General features: G+C 53.8%; 1 protein-coding gene across 1 annotated transcript in view; it reads left to right on the top strand.

Moving 5' to 3' along the window:
• Window positions 1–15,862, top strand: part of EPHA8 (EPH receptor A8) — a 69,455-nt gene extending 53,593 nt beyond the window's left edge. The window contains exons 12-24 of the mRNA XM_006883667.1: window positions 1,597–1,932; window positions 5,833–5,957; window positions 6,024–6,186; window positions 9,020–9,113; window positions 9,886–9,953; window positions 11,867–12,031; window positions 12,238–12,423; window positions 12,671–12,732; window positions 13,311–13,520; window positions 14,621–14,770; window positions 14,860–15,050; window positions 15,432–15,605; window positions 15,748–15,862. Coding sequence (XP_006883729.1) covers window positions 1,597–1,932; window positions 5,833–5,957; window positions 6,024–6,186; window positions 9,020–9,113; window positions 9,886–9,953; window positions 11,867–12,031; window positions 12,238–12,423; window positions 12,671–12,732; window positions 13,311–13,520; window positions 14,621–14,770; window positions 14,860–15,050; window positions 15,432–15,605; window positions 15,748–15,862 — 2,039 coding nt within the window. The remainder of the gene's footprint in view (window positions 1–1,596; window positions 1,933–5,832; window positions 5,958–6,023; window positions 6,187–9,019; window positions 9,114–9,885; window positions 9,954–11,866; window positions 12,032–12,237; window positions 12,424–12,670; window positions 12,733–13,310; window positions 13,521–14,620; window positions 14,771–14,859; window positions 15,051–15,431; window positions 15,606–15,747) is intronic.
• The last annotated feature ends 3,080 nt before the right edge of the window (window positions 15,863–18,942 follow it).

Here is an 18,942-nt window from a genome sequence, read left to right as displayed (position 1 = left end):
CATGCCCCATACCTGGAGGGGCTCAAGGAGACTGGCAGCTGGGCCTGCAGGGCTGCGTGAAGGGCTCTCTGTTCTGCTGATGCGGCTCCTCTGCTGTCTGCTCACATTCACAGCTCAGGACTCGGCAGGGGCTCAGCCAACGGCTTCCACTCACCCCACCCCACTTGAAGCCCTGGCTCTTTGTGATGGGCTGAGGGCTACTTCAAACTGATTTTGCACCCAGATCTACCCAAGCCTCAACCCCTTTTCCTTTTCCACTGCCCCAAGACCACAGCTCCAAGCTCCCTTTAGGTGACAGGTGAAAGCCCAGGTGTATTCATGCATGTGTGTGTTTGTGTGTGTGCACATACACACACAATATGTTCTCCTTCCCTGCACTACCGCTACCCAGACCTCTGTCTTCCCCACTCGTGAGCCAGGAGCTCAGGGCAGTAAATGGAAGGACCTGGGACATGCAGGACAGAGGGATGGCAGAATGCGGAGCAGTTGGGACAGCTCCTGGGGTCATTAGGCAAGGGCAACCCCACTCTAGGCATGGACACACACTGACTCTAGTGTCTTTCCAAATCCACTACCATGTCTTAAAAGGAACTCTGCTGGCCTAGTGGTGAGGAATTGCACTCCCAAAGCAAAGGCACGCAGTTTGAATCCTCTAGCTGCTTCATGGGAGAAAGATAGGCAGTCTCCTCTTGTGCCATTAACGGCCTCTGAAAACCTGCTAAGGGTCAGCTATGGGTCAGTTCCTACTTGACAGTACATCACAACAACGGTGCCTTAAGGTGCTAGGAATCTGGTATTAAAGATAGTAAGATTCTCTTTAGGTAGTAAGATTCTCTTAAGTTTCCAGGATTCTGATTCCAAGATTCTGTGATTCTATTTTCTTTAGATCTAAGATTCTCTGCCTGGGACTTGGCATTCCAAAGCCCAGATGTCCTCACAGCTCTCCATGCCCTCCTGTCTCTAGTTTCCACCTCCAGGACCCCACCCCAGATGCTCGCCCCAGTCACCTGCTCCACCATGTGGCTGCCCCTCTCCAAAGCCTTCGTGCTGCCCAGGCAGACATTCCCATTCCCCGGATGTAGTGAGGTGCTTGCATGGAGCGCACCACGGGTTTCCTTGGGCCCCCATTGCACCCCATGTTACAAGCTCAGTGGCATTTAACATCAAAGCCAGTATAACAGGCCAAAGAGTGGCCTGTGGCCTGTGGCAGGCAGATGGCTGGGCTGCATCACAGCCAGGGTGACTGAGGCCCTCAGAGCTGGGTGACATCTCCTCTGATCTGGATAAAACTTTAGGGACACTCATTTCTCTGGATCCTGGGACTCCTGTAGTCCTACTGGCAGCTTAGGTTCTGTGTTTAGGTTGTGAAGATGCAGTCCCTGTCTGATAGCAGAAGCACAGCCTCTGCCCTCAGAGACAGTCCAGGATGCTGGAGAAGATGTGGCTTTACCCTAGGGAAGCACCAACTGTGATAAGGGAGAGTCCTTCTTTCCCTTAGGGAGCCCTAAGTTTGACAGAGGGAGAAGTTGACCCAGCCCAAATGCACGCCCCTCACCCCAGCTGTCACTTAGACTTGGCATGTGCTCGGCTCCCCAGGACCACCCTCAGCACCGGTGAATCTGATCTCCAGTGTGAATGGCACATCAGTCACCCTAGAGTGGGGTCCCCCAGTGGACCCAGGAGGCCGCAGTGACATCACCTACAATGCTGTGTGCCGCCGCTGCCCTTGGGCTCTGGACCACTGCGAGGCGTGCGGGAGCGGCACCCGTTTTGTGCCCCAGCAGACAAGCCTGGTGCAGGCCAGCCTGCTGGTAGCCAACCTGCTGGCCCACATGAACTACTCCTTCTGGATCGAGGCCGTCAACGGTGTGTCCAACCTGAGCCCTGAGCCTCGCCGGGCCGCTGTCGTCAACATCACCACGAACCAGGCAGGTAGGCGGAGATGCTCCGTCCCCCAGAGCCTGCCTCTCCTGGCCCCACCTTCCTCAGTACATCTCAGAGCCCTGAGAACAGTGGGGTGCTCTGTGTTAAATGGGAGGAATCCAGTGAGCAGAGAGTCAGGCGAGTGTGGGCCCAGGACAGGTTCCAGGGCGTTCCGCTCCATGCCTGCCTCCTCCCCGGTGCCCTGAGAGTAATTGTACCTGCCTCAGCCACTGTGTGAGGCTTCTGTGGGAGAGACAGAAACGCTGAGCCTGTCACCTGGCCCATGGCACATGCTCAATAAATGTCATTAAAAAAATAAAATCACTCAGATTATCATTTTCCAGAACAGCTGCCACCGCTGCCCCTGGGATGGATTTGGTCACACTGGTTTGGACTACAGCCATTTATCTATTTCTAACCAGTTGTTGGGCAGACTATAGCCCCTCGGAACTGATTTCTTTCCAAACTCATTTGACTCCTGCCTGTCAAGTGACAGTCTGATTTGAGAGCCTTTGTCCTTTGCTTGGGCCCCAAATCTCCTCACCTGTCATCCTGCCATTTCACAGAGCAAGAGACTGAGGCTCAAAGAGCTGCCCAGTATCACCTGCACAGGGAGCAGCAGAGATGGGATTCAAACTCAGGTCCCCCTCTCTCCCAAGTGAATGAAACCTCTCTGCTCTGAACTTGGGCCATCCCTGATCGCCGGGCTTCTCATGTGACAAGCATTTGTCAGGCATCCACTAAGAGCCAAGTACTGTGCTTGGGGTTGGCAATACATGTGCTCAGGGCCCAGGCTTGGCATTTGCCCATCTGTCTGCAGGATGTCTGAGGCAGGGTAGGCTGGTTGCATGAGGTCTGTCACAAGAACATCAAGCAGCACCCAGACACCTTCCAGGGTGTCTCATTGATGCAAATATACCAAATCCTCCTTTGAATCCATCTCCCCTTTTCAACAATCAGCCCATTTCGTCACATACAGAAAGTTCTTGAAAAAGCTAGACATTTGCTGTGTCTACTTCCTCTGCTCTGCAGATCTATTTAGGCAACTCCAGTCAGGGGTCTTTCCCTACCCAGCTGCAAAAAGTCAAAGCCCACCTCTGCCACACCTTGTGGGCACTTTTTGGCCTAAATCCTTGATATTGTTGTTTTCTCATGACCTCTGTGACATTCCCCACTAGGCCACCCTCCAGGTCCAACGCTGGTCCACTTTGATCAGATCCATCTCCTCTGAGAAGCTCTGAAGGCTGGAGACCTGCCTTGTCCTAGACCCTCCTCTCCTCTCTACCAAGGGCCATTGTCCCTGGGTAATCTGAGCAGTGCCAGGAATTCAACCTTCATGTTGTCATTTATGTCCCCAGTCCAGGTCTTTCCCCTGAGGCCCAGCTGCCTGATCCTATCCCATGTGATTAGGGTGTTGAGATGAAACTCAAGACCCCCCAAGGCTGTACCTCCCACAGACCTCCTCATCTTAGGTAATGGCACCACCATTGACTGAATTCCTCAAGCTCAAACCCAAGAAGCCATCTCTCTCGCCTGCCACACCCACCCATCAATCTCCTGGGCTCCCTTCCCAGCGTGTCATGAATCTAACCACTTCTCACTCTTCAGTCCCACTGTGATCGTCCACGTCCAAGTCCAATCATGTGTTGCCTGGACAACCACAGTCGTCTCCTCCTAGCCCTGCCCAACAGTGTAGCCCAAAGCTTCATTCTCCACGCCAGGTCCTGAATGATTTTGAAAAACAGGAGTCAGATCATACTAGAACTCTTGAAGAGCACAGAGCCAGCTCAGACGTCTCTCGAGGGCCCATACAGCCTTCCGTGATCTCGCTTCTGCTCACTTGACCCATCCGCTCCTGCTGCCTCATTCTCTTCCAGCTACACTGACCTCCAGCTTCCGTCCTTGAAAACCCTCGCTGTGCTGGGTCTTTGGCCTGGCTCGTCCTTCTGAATGGCACATTCTTCCCAGGCCTGGCTGCTTCTCCTCCAGGTTTCAGATCCACTCCCATCCTCATCTCTGGGAGTTCTCCTCATCACCTCATTGTCTGGCCTGGACCCATCCTTGCCCCTGTGGACAAGCCCAGCATAACCCCATCCGTGTGCCTCTCAGGTACCTGAGCCACCTGTATGCACCTGCTTGTTCCTTTGTTTACTCTCTATCTTCATCACTGGGCCAGTGGCTCCTGTTTTGGTCACTCCTGAGCCCCCAGGTCCCCAGGGCTCATGGTAGCTGCCCTTAAATCCTGGGGGAGAAAGGAAAGGAAGCCCCCAGTCCTAGGAGGGGGCCGTGATGGACAGCAGCTTCTCCCCACTTACCTTTTCTGCCTGCCCCTCATCTATCTCTCCCACCTCTCAGCATCCCTTAGGCCCAGCTCACCCTTTCCTGCCTGCCATCCCCCTAGCCTCTCCTACCCCTTCATACCTGCCCCTCTCCTCCAGCCACCCTCCCACCCTGTCTCCTCCATGACCTTCTCTCTGAAGTCCTGCTGCCCACAAGCCTCACTTGGTATATGGGAACACCAGGGCTGCAAGATTGGAAAAGGTTCAGTCAGGGCTCCAGTTGGCAGGAAAGGGACTTGAACTCTGAACCCATACCTGATTCCCCAGCTTGTGGGGTTTCCCATGGACCGCACCTCTCCAGTGTCACTCTGGGCTTTCCCCTTCATTTCTCATGTCAGTGTCATCCTGAAGCATTTATTTGGATCTCTTGTGTATAGTCCTTGCTTTTAGGGGGCTTCTGGGTGTATGAGAAGACCATGTCTAGATATGAGGGGGCAGCTGAAAGAACCAGGACATGCAGAGCAGAGGAAGAGACCTGTGGGTGGCAGGGTCCTGTGTGCAGTGCCCTCAGCCTGGTGGTGGGCCCCTGGCAGTTGGAACCATGTCTGACACTTCTCAGCAGATTCTCCACAGGACTGGTTGTGCTGGTCACAGGAGGGAGGAAGGACGGAGTGGATGAATGGGTCAGTGAGGGAGGGAGGAGACAGGTGAATTTGCTGGTAGGGACATTGTTGTTAACTGCTGTTGAGTCAGCCCCCAGCTCTCGGTGACTCTGGGCATGACAGAATGGACAGTTATCTTGTCCAGCTCTCAGTGACTCTGTGCATGGCAGAATTGACCGTTGCCTTGTCGTGTACCATCTCTGTCATCTAGGTCAGCCTGGACTGTGTGATCACAGGGTTTTCAGTAGTAGATGGCCTGGCCTTTCTTCCTAGTCTTAGTTTAGAAATTTTACTGGAACTTGTCAAGCATGATAGTACCCCCACCCCCCAACAGACACGTGGTAACTGGAAAGACTGCTGAACTCAAACACTTCGTTCCCCTGACCAGGTATCCAGAGCTGCCCTGGACACCTCCCCTGCCGCCCAGGTCCAGTCTCTCAGTTCTTCCTCCTCCCCTACTCCTTCCTTCCTTCCTTCCTTCCTTCCTTCCTTCCTTCCTTCCTTCCTTCCTTCCTTCCTTCCTTCCTTCCCTTCCTCCTCAAGCATTCCCAAACACCTGCCCCACACCCTTGTCTGGGGTGGGAGACATGTGATGGAGACCCAAGTACCCTCCAGAGTGGAGGGAGCTGGGACTAGTGGGGGTCTCAGCAGACTGACCAATGGGTGAGCGCGCTGGGGAGGAGGAGGAAGAAGAGGTGTGGAAGTTGGGGCACCCGGGCCTCGCTGAGGTCCAGCCAACCCCAGCAACCCAGACCAAGGCCAGGCTGTGCCCATCTCAGGCTGTAACCCATACAGCTAAGGCTTTGCCAAGAAGACCACAAGGTGCTGGCCCCTCCTGGGCTGGGGTGGGACAATCAGCAAGATTAGCATGGTCAGACCTAAGGTCCTTCAGGAGGCCTGGGGACAGGTGGGAAGGGCCCACTGGAGGGCCGCATGTCCCTGCACCTGACCCAGCCGGCCTCCCCCAGCCCCGTCCCAGGTGGTGGTGATCCGCCAGGAGCGGGCGGGCCAGACCAGCGTCTCACTGCTGTGGCAGGAGCCCGAGCAGCCCAACGGCATCATCCTGGAGTACGAGATCAAGTACTACGAGAAGGTAGCAGCGGGCAGGGTTGGGGGAGGAGGGCCGCTGGGGCCAGCCTGACTGCCCCTCCCCTGGCAGGACAAGGAGATGCAGAGCTACTCCACACTCAAGGCCGTCACCACCAGGGCCACTGTCTCGGGCCTCAAGCCGGGAACCCGCTACGTGTTCCAGGTCCGAGCCCGCACCTCTGCAGGCTGTGGCCGCTTCAGCCAGGCCATGGAGGTGGAGACCGGGAAACCCCGTGAGTACAGGAGTGAGCGGGGCAGGGGTACGAGAGGGTTTGGTGGGGTCCACGAAGGTGACCGTGCCCGCCTTGAGCCAGGCTTGCCTCTTCCTGTGAGAGGTAGGCGAGGCTGTGACTTTCATTTGTGAACAAGATGAACAAGCCTGAGGCTCAGATAGAAAAAGGCAGCAGAGCTGGTAGCAGCACACTGGCCCATTGGCATTTATTGGGCATCACTTTAGCCTGCAGCCCCAATGGCATGCTCTTGAGCTTTGTCTTATAAGATTTTTGTCCCAAAGATCCTCAAGTGGGCTGGTATTACTCACACTCCCATTTTAGAGACAAGTAAAATAAAGTTCAGAACTGACAGGTTCATCCTGGAGGGTGAAAACAGACTGCTCCTTGGAGGCAAGGATTCTGAAGTTCCACCTGACATACTTTGGGCATGTTACAAGAAGGGATGGGTCCTTGGCGAAGGACATCATGCTTGGAAGGGTAGAGGGTCAGCACAGGAGAGGAAGACCTTGGGTGAGATGGATTGAAATAGTGACTGAGATAATGGGAGTAGGTGTGTCTGAGAGAGATTAGTTCACAATAGTGAGATTGTTAACAGTTTTAATTTGCTTGGCCCACAAGCAACACTCTTGGAACCAGCAGCCAAGAAATCAAGAGAAGAATTGTATTGGGAAAGTTGTCTGTCAGGGATATCTCCAGAGTACTGAAGAGCAATGACATCAATCTGGAGACTAAGGTGTGCCTGATCCAGGCCACAGTCTTAACAATTGATTGCTATACCTCAGAGAGCCGGACAATGACTAGGGGTGATAGAAAGAAAATTGATGCCTTTCAACTGTGGTGCTAGAGAAGAGTGTTGAATATACCATGGACTACTAGGAAGACAAACAGGTTTGTACTAGAGAGGGTGAAACCAGGGTGCCCTTGGAGGCAAGGATTCTGAAGCATCATCTGACATACTTTGGACATGTTACAAGAAGGGACAGGTCCTTGGAGTAGGTCATCATGTTTGGGAGGGTGGAGGGACAGCACAGGAGAGGAAGACCCTTGATGAGATGGATTGATTCAGTCTCTGGGGTAATGGGGGTAGGTGTGTCAGAAACAGTAAGGTTGACAAGGGATAGAGCAGGGTATAGGGCTGTTGTACATAGGGTCACTATGAGTTGCAAGTGACTCGACAGCACATAACCACAACAACAGGGCAGGCTTTAGAGCTATTGTTCATAGGGTCACTAGGAGTCACAGTCAACTCGAAAGCACATACTAACATCACTACCTAGGAAAAAGAAGCAAGCATAGTGAAAATTCCTCTCACGTACTTTGGGCACATTGTCAGAAGGCGCCTCTCACTTACTCAGTGCTGTTACATCAGAAACAACCCATAGCTGACCCTCCAGCAGCTTTTAAAAAGCTGCGAGTTGTGTGGGAAGAGATTGCTCATCTTTCTCTCTTGGAGCCACTAGTAGATTCGAACGGCCAAAGAGTCTCAGCCTTTGGGTTAGTAGCGCATCACCCTGTGACCCATTCCACCAGAGCCCCCTCAGAAGGCATCAGTCCTTGGAAAAAGGAGAAAGCTCCTGTCATCCAAACCCATTGCCATCAAGCCATAGCTGGCCCTCCCAGAAGCTTCCACGCTGTGAATTCCACACTTTTCTTCCATGGAGTGGGTGGTGGAATTGAACCACCAGAGAGAGGTTAGCATTGCAGCTCCCTATGGACTAGGCCACCAGGGCTCCCCTGGGAGAAAAAAGTAAAGGGTCCACAAAAGAGAGGAAACCCTTAATGAAATTACTCGACAGAGTGTCTACAACAATGGCTGTGAGTGTGGCTATAGGTCACATGATACAAGAGATGCGAGAGAATGATGCGAGATAGGGCAAAATTTCGATCTGTTGTTGCTAAGGTGACTGTGAGTTATAGTCAACTCGATGACACATAACAACAGCAACCTAGGAAAATAAGATTTGAGCCTGATCCGTTTGGAGGCCAAAGCCAGGCTCTGCTCCTGTATCTTCGTGCTCCAGCCTCTAGGGCCATGATTACTGATGTGGCCCAGGATCAGCATCACCGAGAACTCGATAAGATGCACTTTCTCGGCCCTGGCCCTGGTGGAGGCCCACCATCTACCAAGCCGTCCAAGTGATTCCTAGGTCACCCACTTTGAGAGACGCTGACTTAGAGGCTGTCCTGCTCCCATCTCCAGCAGTGGGCGTGCTCTCTCGTGTGTGTGTGTGGGGGATCCCTCCATGAAGAGGTGGTGCCTTTCACCCAACACTCCCTGGGTGCCCAGGCATCTCAGGGGCTGAGAGATCCAACAGCATGTTAGGACACCTGTGCCACCACCCCATTCACTGTGGCCTGAGCTTCTGAGCTTTAGTTATCTCATCTGTAAACAGAAGAAAACCTCGGTTGCGCCGGAAGCTTATGGGAAGGAGTAATGGAAAACCACACATTCAGCTCTTGGCTCACATAAGCTTTGTTGCCATGAATGGGAATTTTAGCTTTGTTGCACTGAGTGGGTGTTTTGGTGCATACTGCAGATGAGGAAACTGAGGCTCAGAGACCTGAATTGGTTCTCTTCAGCTCACAGTACCAAGTTTTAGTGACTCCAGACCTGGTTAGGCAGTAAGCCTTGAGCAGTGGGTTCCTGAAAGGAAACTTTAAAGGGTGGCAAGGGGACAGAGAAGGAGGTGATCCATGACTAGATTATAGGCTGGTAACTGAGGAGGCTGCCCAAGGCCCTGCAAGGACTGCTAGTCCCCTGGGCCTGAAGGATGAGAGCCTGCCTGTTCCCACCCCTCGTCCCCCACCCCTTCACCACTGTTTTCCCTGGCAGGACCCCGCTACGACACAAGGACCATCGTCTGGATCTGTCTGACTCTCATCACAGGCCTGGTAGTACTTCTGCTCCTTCTCATCTGCAAGAAGAGGTGAGTGGTCCTGAGGTATCTCTACTCACTCCCTGTCCCACTTCCCAAAGGCGTGCCTCCCCCCTGCCAGTGGGCTCCCTCACCTGGGGCTGGGCTGCCTTCCAACTGCACCATTTCATTTAATGCTCACCACACTCCCACCTTAAAGGAGAAGATCCTGTCCTCATTTTGCAGGTGAGTTGAATGGAGATAAGAAAGGTTAGGTCATTCGCCAAGGTCACACAGGAGAGAGATGTCAGAGCTGAGATGTGAATTCAGGCTTGTCAAACCGAAGAGCAAAGGTGAAGATCTTTGATCAAAGTATCTTCTGTCATCCGTTTGAGAGAGAGGTGGAAATGGGATCATGTACTTACTGAAGCCTTAGGATCCTAGACAGAGACAATTAGAAATCATGTCTCATCTAAGAGATGGAGAAATTGAGGCTAGGAATTGGAAGGGTTACACAGGGGTGGTAGATATCAGAAACCTTACCTGCAACTTCAGGCAGTTTCAGGTAAAATGAGACTGATGATGTAACAGACTTGGCTGTGAGGGTCAAGTGGACTTGTCAGCACTCTGCAAATTGTGCAGTGCTTTGTAAATGCCACAGTGGTCCCAGACCAGCTGGGTAGAGAGTTTCAGAGTGAGAGCTCTCTGCAGACTTTCTAAGTGTCAGCGTCAGGACCAGGAGCTGGGATGACAGGGAAGATGAGTGGATGGGAGGGGTTCTGAGTCGTCCCTGGGTGGCACAGTGGCTCGCCTGGCCCAGGCAGCGTGATGACCTTCTCCACAGGCACTGTGGCTACAGCAAGGCTTTCCAGGACTCGGACGAGGAAAAGATGCACTATCAGAATGGACAAGGTGAGTGCAGAGCTCCAGGGGTCTGCAAAGAGGAGGGCTGGCCTGGGAGCGACATGGGTGGGCAAGGAGAAGCGTGTCCACAGAGAAAGCCAGAGCCCCAGAGGCAGACACTAGGATTTTAAAGAGACCTGAGACCCCAGAGGCAGACACTGGGATGTCACAGAAACCCAGGATGCCCGAGGCAGACACTGAGAGGTCACAGAGACCTGAGACTCCATTCACGCAGTGATGCTTAGACTTCTTGGAATCACAGACCATATTAAGGATGCTGGGTGTCTTCTCTCTTGGAAAAGCACACGTGTGTGTGCACATGCGCAAACAGACACACACACACAGAACACACGGAACGATACACAATTTCAGGAGGCTTCATAACTCTCCAACATGAATGTCTGCTGTGGAGAATATTTCAGGTCGCTGTACAGGCTGTGGAAAACAAGGCAAATAGAGGGCAGGCATGCTTCCATGCCCCAGGCCTGTGCCCAGGGGTCCCACTGCTGTTCACATGGCTCTAACTCTAGCAGTCCTATAGAAAAGAACAGAACTGCCCCGTAGAGTTGCCAAGGCTGTGAGCTTTACAGCACCGGACAGCCACAGCTTTCTCCTACAGAATGGCTGACAGCTGCCAGCTTTTCGCATAGCAGTTAAGCACTTTAACCACTGTGCCACCCGTACTCTTTCTGACCACACTAGACCTTAGTAATATTGTTGTTATGTCCTGTTGAGTCAGAACTGACTCATAGCTGACCCTCCATCAGGTTTTCAGAGGCTGTAAATTGCACATGAGTTGATTGCCCATTTTTCTCCCTCAGAGCAGCTGGTAGATTCGAACCATGTGCCTTTGGGTGGCAGCAAAAGTCCTTACCACTAAGCCTCCAGAGCTCGCTAGACCTTAGTATTAGTCATGTTGTTTGTGCCAACGAAGCCTGAATGCACCCTCAGAATCATCTTCTTCTTTTTTTATTATTATTATTACTTTTAATGAATGTTTACAGAGACTTTGAATTTCCATTCATCCATTGTTGCATCAGAATCTTCTTAACGGTCTTTAAGAACAACTTTGGCTTTTGTGGAGTAATATTTTTGTGCATGTCCCTTGTTATTGTGTTCGGTCAAGTCAGAACGGACCCATAGCTGACCCTCTGGCAGGTTTTCAGAGACAGTTAATCACATGGGAAGAGATTGCCCATCCTTCTGTGGAGGAGTTAGTGGATTCAAACTCTGTACCTTCAGGGTGGCAGCACAGCTTCTTACCACTAGACCACCCAGAGCAACTTAGAAAAAGCTCTAGGACTCTGAAAATGACACCAGAAAGCTACACATGTTTGTTGTTGTATCGAGTTGCCTGCCTCCCTATGTACAGCAGCTCTGAACTCTTTCCTGTCCTGAGCCAGTCTCACTAATTCCAACACACCAACCCCCATTGCTCAATCCATCTCAACCAAGGTCTTCCTCTTCTGCGCTGTCCCTCTGCCCTTCCAAGCATGATGTCCTTCTCCAAGGACCGGTCTCTTCTGGACATGTGCCCAAAGTATGTGAGAGAGAGTTTCAAAATCCTAGGCTCCAATGAGAAACTTGGTTTCACCCTCTCCAAGACAGACCTGTTTGTTTTTTTGGCGGTCCATGGTAGAAACTCAAATTCATTACTGTTGAGTTGGAAGCTCCAGATGGTTTCTGAGGCTGTAGATCACATGGGAGATTGCCCATCTATCTTCTCTGGAGCTGCTGGTAGATTTGAAGTGCCAGAGAAGTGAGGCCTTGTCAGGCAATTGTGTGGCAGCTACTGTTTGCCACGACATTGAGTTTCCCAGAGACACACCTCACCTCACCCCAGGTGCATCCCCGACTAAGAATGCAGAACGAGAGAAATCCTTCTGGATCCTGCTGAAGTTCCTTCTCCTCTGTCCCCTCAGCACCTCCGCCTGTCTTCCTGCCCCTGCATCACCCCCCAGGGAAGATCCCAGAGCCCCAGTTCTATGCAGAACCCCACAATTACGAGGAGCCGGGCCGGGCAGCCCGCAGTTTTACCCGCGAGATTGAGGCCTCCAGGATCCACATAGAGAAGATCATCGGCTCTGGTGAGGCGCGGGGTGGGGTGTCCTGGGCAGAGGAGTCCAGGAGACGGACACCCCAGGAGGAGGGAGAGGGGACTGAGGAGCCTGGCACAGCCACACCCACAGGGCACCCCACAGGGCACACAGGGTGTAGGGAGAGCATGCAGGGAGTGGGATGAGAGGGGAAGGGTCCCATGCCCTTTTCCTACCTGCCCCCATGGGGTCTGCAGGCGAATCTGGGGAAGTCTGCTATGGGCGGCTGCGGATGCCGGGGCAGCGGGATGTGCCCGTGGCCATCAAGGCCCTCAAAGCTGGCTACACGGAGAGACAGCGGAGGGACTTTCTCAGTGAGGCCTCCATCATGAGTCAGTTTGACCACCCCAATATCATCCGCCTCGAGGGAGTCGTCACCCGCGGTAGGTGTCCTCCTGCCCAAGTCGAAAGTCTGGGTCCTGGGTCCCTGGTAGTCCATACCAGACTACCCTGCTGTGCCTCTGCCCTGACCCCAGCCCCTCGGCCCAAGTCCTAAGGTAACTGTTAATGGCCATAATCCAGGACCCCATTGGGAGCCCTTGACTGACCCTGAGACTGTCCTGGCAGCTCTTGGGATGGGAGGCCTGTCCTCTGATCCCCTCACCACAAAGCACACTCTCCCCTCTCCAGGCCGCCTGGCAATGATCGTGACTGAGTACATGGAGAACGGCTCCCTAGATGCCTTCTTGAGGGTGCGTGTCCTGCCCCCACCTTCTCACAGGTTATGTAGATGGTAGTGGTAGTTCAGTCCAGTGTTGGGGAACAATCTGAGGTCCCCACATTGGATCCAACAGACTTGGGGGGAGGGGGAGACAAGCTATAGGAAGGGAATAATAAGGAGGTGTCTTCAAGCAACATACTGCCTTTTAGCCTGCATCACAGGAGGGTCCCCTGCTCCAAGGATTCCTGCTGCCCTGCCCAGCACAGAGACACAGAGGGGCCCCACCCAGGTGGGTGGCACGGTGGGTGTGGTGGAAATCTCCATGCTGCCAGGGGCTGTATCAGCAGTGACGGTTGCTGTTGGCTGCTGTCCGGTTGCTGTGAGTCGTGGTGGCCCTACGTGTGCTCACAGGGTTGTCAAAACCTTTCAGAAGCAGTTTGCCCAGTCTCTCTCCAAGACTCCTCTGGGTGGGTTCAAACCATCAACCTTGTAGCTGGTAGTCTAGCCAACTTTTCCCTCACAAGAGCCTCATCAAGCATTACTCAGGTGGGAAGCCTTCCTGTTCACTAACCAGGCCCCTTCCAGAACTCACACTGTGTCCCCCCGCAGACCCACGACGGCCAGTTCACCATCATGCAGCTGGTGGGCATGCTAAGAGGAGTGGGCGCCGGTATGCGCTATCTCTCAGACCTGGGCTACGTCCACCGTGACCTGGCCGCCCGCAACGTCCTGGTTGATGGCAACCTGGTCTGCAAGGTGTCCGACTTTGGACTCTCACGGGTGCTGGAGGATGATCCTGACGCCGCCTACACCACCACGGTGAGTCACCCACCCTCCTTTCTGCAGGGCTCTGGGAGGAGCTGGGTGCCCCAGGAGGCACGAGAGGGCTCTCCCCAACCCAGGGCTTGACAGTTCCTTCGTGTGTAGCGTTTCCAGAGTTGTTGTCCATCTGGGGCAAATCCTGTTTCTTTGCCATCAGTTTCCCCCTCTGGGAAATGGGCATAATTTTGCCTACGTGGCACCAGGTGACTTGGGCTGGTCTCCACGATGTAACTCACTCACCTGGACCTTGGGAGAATCATCTCTCTGAATCACACAGAGTGCATCCCTGTTGAAAATCCAGTTGTTTTCAAAGTGGAGGGTTAGACCTGTCTAGAGTCCCTCAACAAGGTGGCTTGAACCAGTGGCTGCTGCAGGGGACTTTGCACATGGAGATCATGAAGGTAGGGCAGGAGAGGGCAAAGTTCCAATTTGCTGTTCACATGGTCACTATGAGTCATAGTCCATTCATTGGCGGACAACAACAGGGTCCCTGGAAGGTATAAATTCTACACATTTCCAGCTGCTGACTGCAGGGTTGATCTTTCAAGCCCACTGAGAGGTGCCTTGGAAGAAAGGCTTGGCAATCTGCTTCTGAAAATCAGCCATTGACATTCCTACCAAACACAGCTCTTCCCTGACACTCATGAGGCCACTGTGAGTGGGATTGACTGAATAATGTCTGATGAGTTAGAGGTACCTTTAAGGAGTTGTCAGTAGCCCTGGCCACCACCCCTGCCAGAAGTTTCCCTTTGGACTGCTCTTGCCCAGCCTCTGGATGTGGTTTCACATAATGAAAGGATTTTTCGTGACAATGAAAGGAAGAAGAAGGAGAGGAGGAAGAATTAACAAAAACTAGGCCACTTGTTCTATCCCTGCCCCATTGATGTATCTTGACTGGGTGCCTACTGTGTGCTAGGCCCACTACACACACTTCCTCCAATCTCTATGGCAGTTCTGTGGGGCTGGTCTTCCTCATCAGACAGGCAGCTCTTGGAAGCTGGAGTCCCATAGTGGGACTGCAAGTGGGATACCCCAGTGTTCTGCTCCCTACCCTGGCCAGGCCAGACAGCCACTCAACACCCCTGTGTCCATCACAGGGAGGGAAGATCCCGATCCGATGGACGGCACCTGAGGCCATCGCCTTTCGGACCTTTTCCTGGGCCAGTGACGTGTGGAGCTTTGGTGTGGTTATGTGGGAGGTGCTGGCCTATGGAGAGAGGCCCTACTGGAACATGACCAACCGGGACGTGAGTGCTGGCCCTGCATGGGCAGAGGGCTGGGGCTGCGGAGGGAAGGTGAGGTGCTCAAGTGAAGCTTTCTTTTGTGCCCCTCACAGGTCATCAGTTCTGTGGAGGAGGGTTACCGCCTGCCTGCGCCCATGGGCTGCCCCCGTGCCCTGCACCAGCTTATGCTTGACTGTTGGCACAAGGACCGGGCCCAGCGACCTCGATTCTCTCAGATTGTCAGCGTCCTGGATGCTCTGGTCCGCAGCCCTGAGAGTCTTAGGGTCACAGCCACTGTCAACAGGTGTCTGGTGCCCACTGTTTCTATTCTAGACTCCAGACAGGGCCTGATATCAGTCATGGTCCTAGAATAATTATGCCCTAACCCCTAGTCTGGTCCAAGTCCGGGATCCTGACCTCTCTTCAGCCCAGAAACCCGACCTCTTCACTGTCTGGCCATCTGGCCTCTACCCAGTCCAGATCTCTGTCCAGGCCAGGCCCCTGACCTCTGTCCAGCCTGAACCGCTGGCCTGCGTCCTCTGTCACCTTTCTACTTGCAGGCCCAGCCTCTAGCTCTTCGAGCCCCCACCCAGTGCTGAGTCTGTCTGGAAGCTGAGAGTGGTGATTGTCAGGGTTCCTGAGAAAGGGACACACCACTCATCAAAGGCCCCTGTGTCTGTCTCAGGTGCCTGCCCCCTGCCTTTGCCCGGAGCTGCTTTGACCTCCGTGGGGGTGGCGGTGGCGGTGGGGGCCTCACTGTGGGAGACTGGCTGGACTCCATCCGCATGGGCCGTTACCGAGACCACTTTGCTGCCGGCGGCTACTCCTCCCTGGGCATGGTGCTGCGCATGAACGCTCAGTGAGTCGGGGGCTGGTGGCACGGGGGCATGGGCAGGGGAGAGGGCAGAGAGCCAGAAGCAGGACTGCTGAGGCCTCGGCAGCTCCCTGCCTTCTTGGCTCCCAGCCCCGCAGTCCAGGTCAGCACCACCATGCCTTCATAGGGACGTGCGTGAACTGGGCATCACCCTCATGGGCCACCAGAAGAAGATCATGGGCAGCATCCAGACCATGAGGGCCCAGCTGACCAACACGCAGGGTCCCCACCGGCACCTCTGACTTGTGGCCTCTGGAGCCTGGACAACAACTGAGCGAGTGCAGGCTGTAGCAGCTGTCAGCGGACTTGCAGGTTGAATGGTGGTCCAAGTGACCCCTGCCTCTGCTGTCTTCCTTGGGTGCTACCCTCCCAGGTCCCAGAGAGGCCAGGGACCCTGTGACAGGAGCTGGAGTAGCCAGAGTCAGGCCACTGAGAAGAGGCCTTTCTTGCCCACCACGACCAGGACACCTGCTTTAAGGGACAGAGGATCTCCCCTTCCCCAAGGCGGGCCCTCACCACTGCTGGGCTCACCAGCCTCTGCGTGTGTGTATCTGTGCGCATGCGTATGCATGCGCGTGAGTGCAGATGTGCTGTGGGGTGTGTTCTCATGAGATCGTGGGAGCTCATGAGAACATGACCTTCTGTGTGTGCGTGTGTGTGCTTATATATTTGTGTGTGTCCATATGAGACCCCCGAGTGGATGATTGCACATCCTACGGTGTGTGCTTATCCACTAAGGCCGGAGCATGTGTGCAGATGATGTGCCATGTATGAGGAGACGTGTCACAGGCGTGTGAGCAGGGAGCTCGGCGTGACACTGCCCATCAACTGTGAGCCCATGTTCCACCAGTGGGGACTAGGGAGAGCTCACTCCCACATCTCTCCATGCCTGGAGGCGGAGCAGGGGCCACTTCTGAATGGCACCAGCACCAAGCCCACCTGTTTCTGCCCAGGCAGCGCAGCCCGGCTGTATCTCAGGTCCAGGCCCTCCCTCTAGCTGGGCCTCCATGGCTCCCATCGCTGCTTCAACAGGAAAACAGGGTTCTGAACGTTAGTCCTTCTGGCCATCTCTTGTGTGGGCATCACTGCAGAGCCCAGGAGATGCCCTCCGCTGGACCTGGCTTCCTGGTCAGAGTCCAAAGGTCCATCATTGTCCCTTACCAGGGCCCCTGAGGGGCTCTGGTCTCTGATGCCTCCCCCCCAAGTCTCCTCATTTGGATTTTTCTCTGCCAACTGCCCCTTCCCCAGTCCTGGCCTACTCCCCCCCCCTTATGTGTAGGATCAGGGACCATAAGATCCTAGCTTTCTGCCCCCACCTCCCCATGTGATGTGGGGAGACTAAGGCCTAGAGATGGGGGTGTGCCTTATATAAGGTCACACACCAACCCCATTTCAGAGCCAAGGTCTCCTGCCTCCAGCCCAGAGGGCTTTTCCCTGCCCCCACGTGGATAGCTGAGGGTAAGCAAGGGCTTGGGAAGCCCCCTCCCCTCTCAGAAATAGACTCCCTCCTTGCGGCCCTCCAGGGTATGTAAATAGCATTTTTCTACAGTGTCAGAAATTTTTCCTCACTCCTGACAATGCAAAAATGGTCTTCAAAGCACATAAACCACCAGGGTGAGAAAGCTGCATCCCAGGGGAAGTTTGGCAGTCAGGGCCCAAGGACCCCCACCTGGCAGGATGCCCCAAACACCCTGCCAACCCCAGAGGGAGAGGCAGGCCCAGCTCCCACCCCATGCCCACTCCTCCCCAGTAGCCAGCACAGCTGTCCCGCGGAGCCACCAGCACTGAGCCCCCTCTCCCTCCTGCAATAATTTGGGGAGCCTCAGCCCCGCCCAGGTGCCGTGGCCAGCTCTCTGCACCTCTGTATATTATATTACTATTATATATAGCCGAGCTGTTCTTCCTTCCTATGGAAGTCGGAAACATGGTCAGGACTCAATTGGGGGGGACCCTGTCTCCCCCTCCACCCCTCTCTCACCTGGTTCTTGAGCCCTGGACCCTCACATTCAGGGGGCACAATGAGCCCGGCACTTGCAGAAGTGTGGTTCCTTCCCCCATCTCATGTGAGGTCTCACTTGGGGTCCCAGGGATCTGCCTCTCTGTGGTCTCTCTCCATGCTGAGTCTTGAATCTGCCCACAATGAGAATAAATTCTGCCTCATCTTTGCTGGTGTTTGCTGCCTTTTTCCATCCCTGCAACCTCCTGGAGGGGAAGAAGCACTCTTATTTTGAGCATCTATTATGCACCTTGGAGCTCTGGTGATGTAGTGATAAGAAACTGCACTGCAATCCCAAAGGCATGCAGTTCAAATCCACCAGCTGCTTCATGGGAGGATGGACAATCTCCTCCCGTGCAATTTACTGTCTCTGAAAACCTACGGGAGGGTCAGCTGTGGGTCAGATCCAATTTGACAGTAACTCAGCAACAACATTATGCATCTTAGTTAGCTAGTAATACTGCCATAACAGAAGCACCACAAGTGGGGCCTTAACCCACCTAAAATCCACTGCTGTGAAGTAAATTCCAACTCATAGTGATCCTGTGTTTTTGTGTGTCATCAAGTCAGAACTGACTCATAACTGACCCTCCAGTGGTTTTTCAGAGGCAGTCAATCACATTGGAGGAGGCTGATTAGCAGTCCTTCTCCTGTGGAGCAGTTGGTAGATTTGACCCACTTGCCTTTGGGATTTTAGTGCCGCTTCTTACCATTAGGCCACCAAAGCTCCCCTAGTGTCCCTACAGGACAGAGAATAACTAGCTACCTCATGGGATTTGCAAGACTAATATTGACAGACTCTCCCAGCTTCCTCATAGAGTGGCTGGTGAGTTTGAACTGCCAGCCTACCAGTTAGCAACTGAGCATTGCTGTGCACCAGGGCTTCCATAGGTGACTTCAAAGGATAGTAATTCATTTTCTCACCATCCAGGAGGATAGATGTCTGAATTCAAGGCATGGCTGTATGGAGAGGTCCGTCCTTATTGATTTTGGCTTCCAGTAGCTGCCAGCAATATTTAACATTCCTGGGCTTGTGCACATCCCTGTCTCCATCGTCTGTCTTCCTCTTCCTCCTGTGTGTGGACAGCCATCTCCATCCCCGTTCTCTGCCACTGTCCAGCCCTGGCCTCTCACCTCCCCCAAAAGATCTTCAAGCCCATCCCCTCCGATACCATCTGGGGAGACTGAGACCTAGTGAGAGATGTTTGTGATTTTCATTCTGGGGTTTGCCTGACATACTTTGGACATGTTGTAAGGAGAGACAGGTCTTTAGAGAGGGACATCATGCTGGGTAGAGTGGAGGGACAGTGCAGGAGGGGAAGACCC

Source organism: Elephantulus edwardii, unplaced genomic scaffold (assembly GCF_000299155.1).
Source record: "Elephantulus edwardii isolate Elephantulus edwardi_28Jun2011 unplaced genomic scaffold, EleEdw1.0 scaffold00028, whole genome shotgun sequence".
NCBI classification, from domain to species: Eukaryota; Metazoa; Chordata; class Mammalia; order Macroscelidea; family Macroscelididae; genus Elephantulus; species Elephantulus edwardii.
The sequence above is the reverse complement of the archived record's forward strand: the minus strand, read 5'-3'. Positions and strand labels throughout refer to the sequence as shown.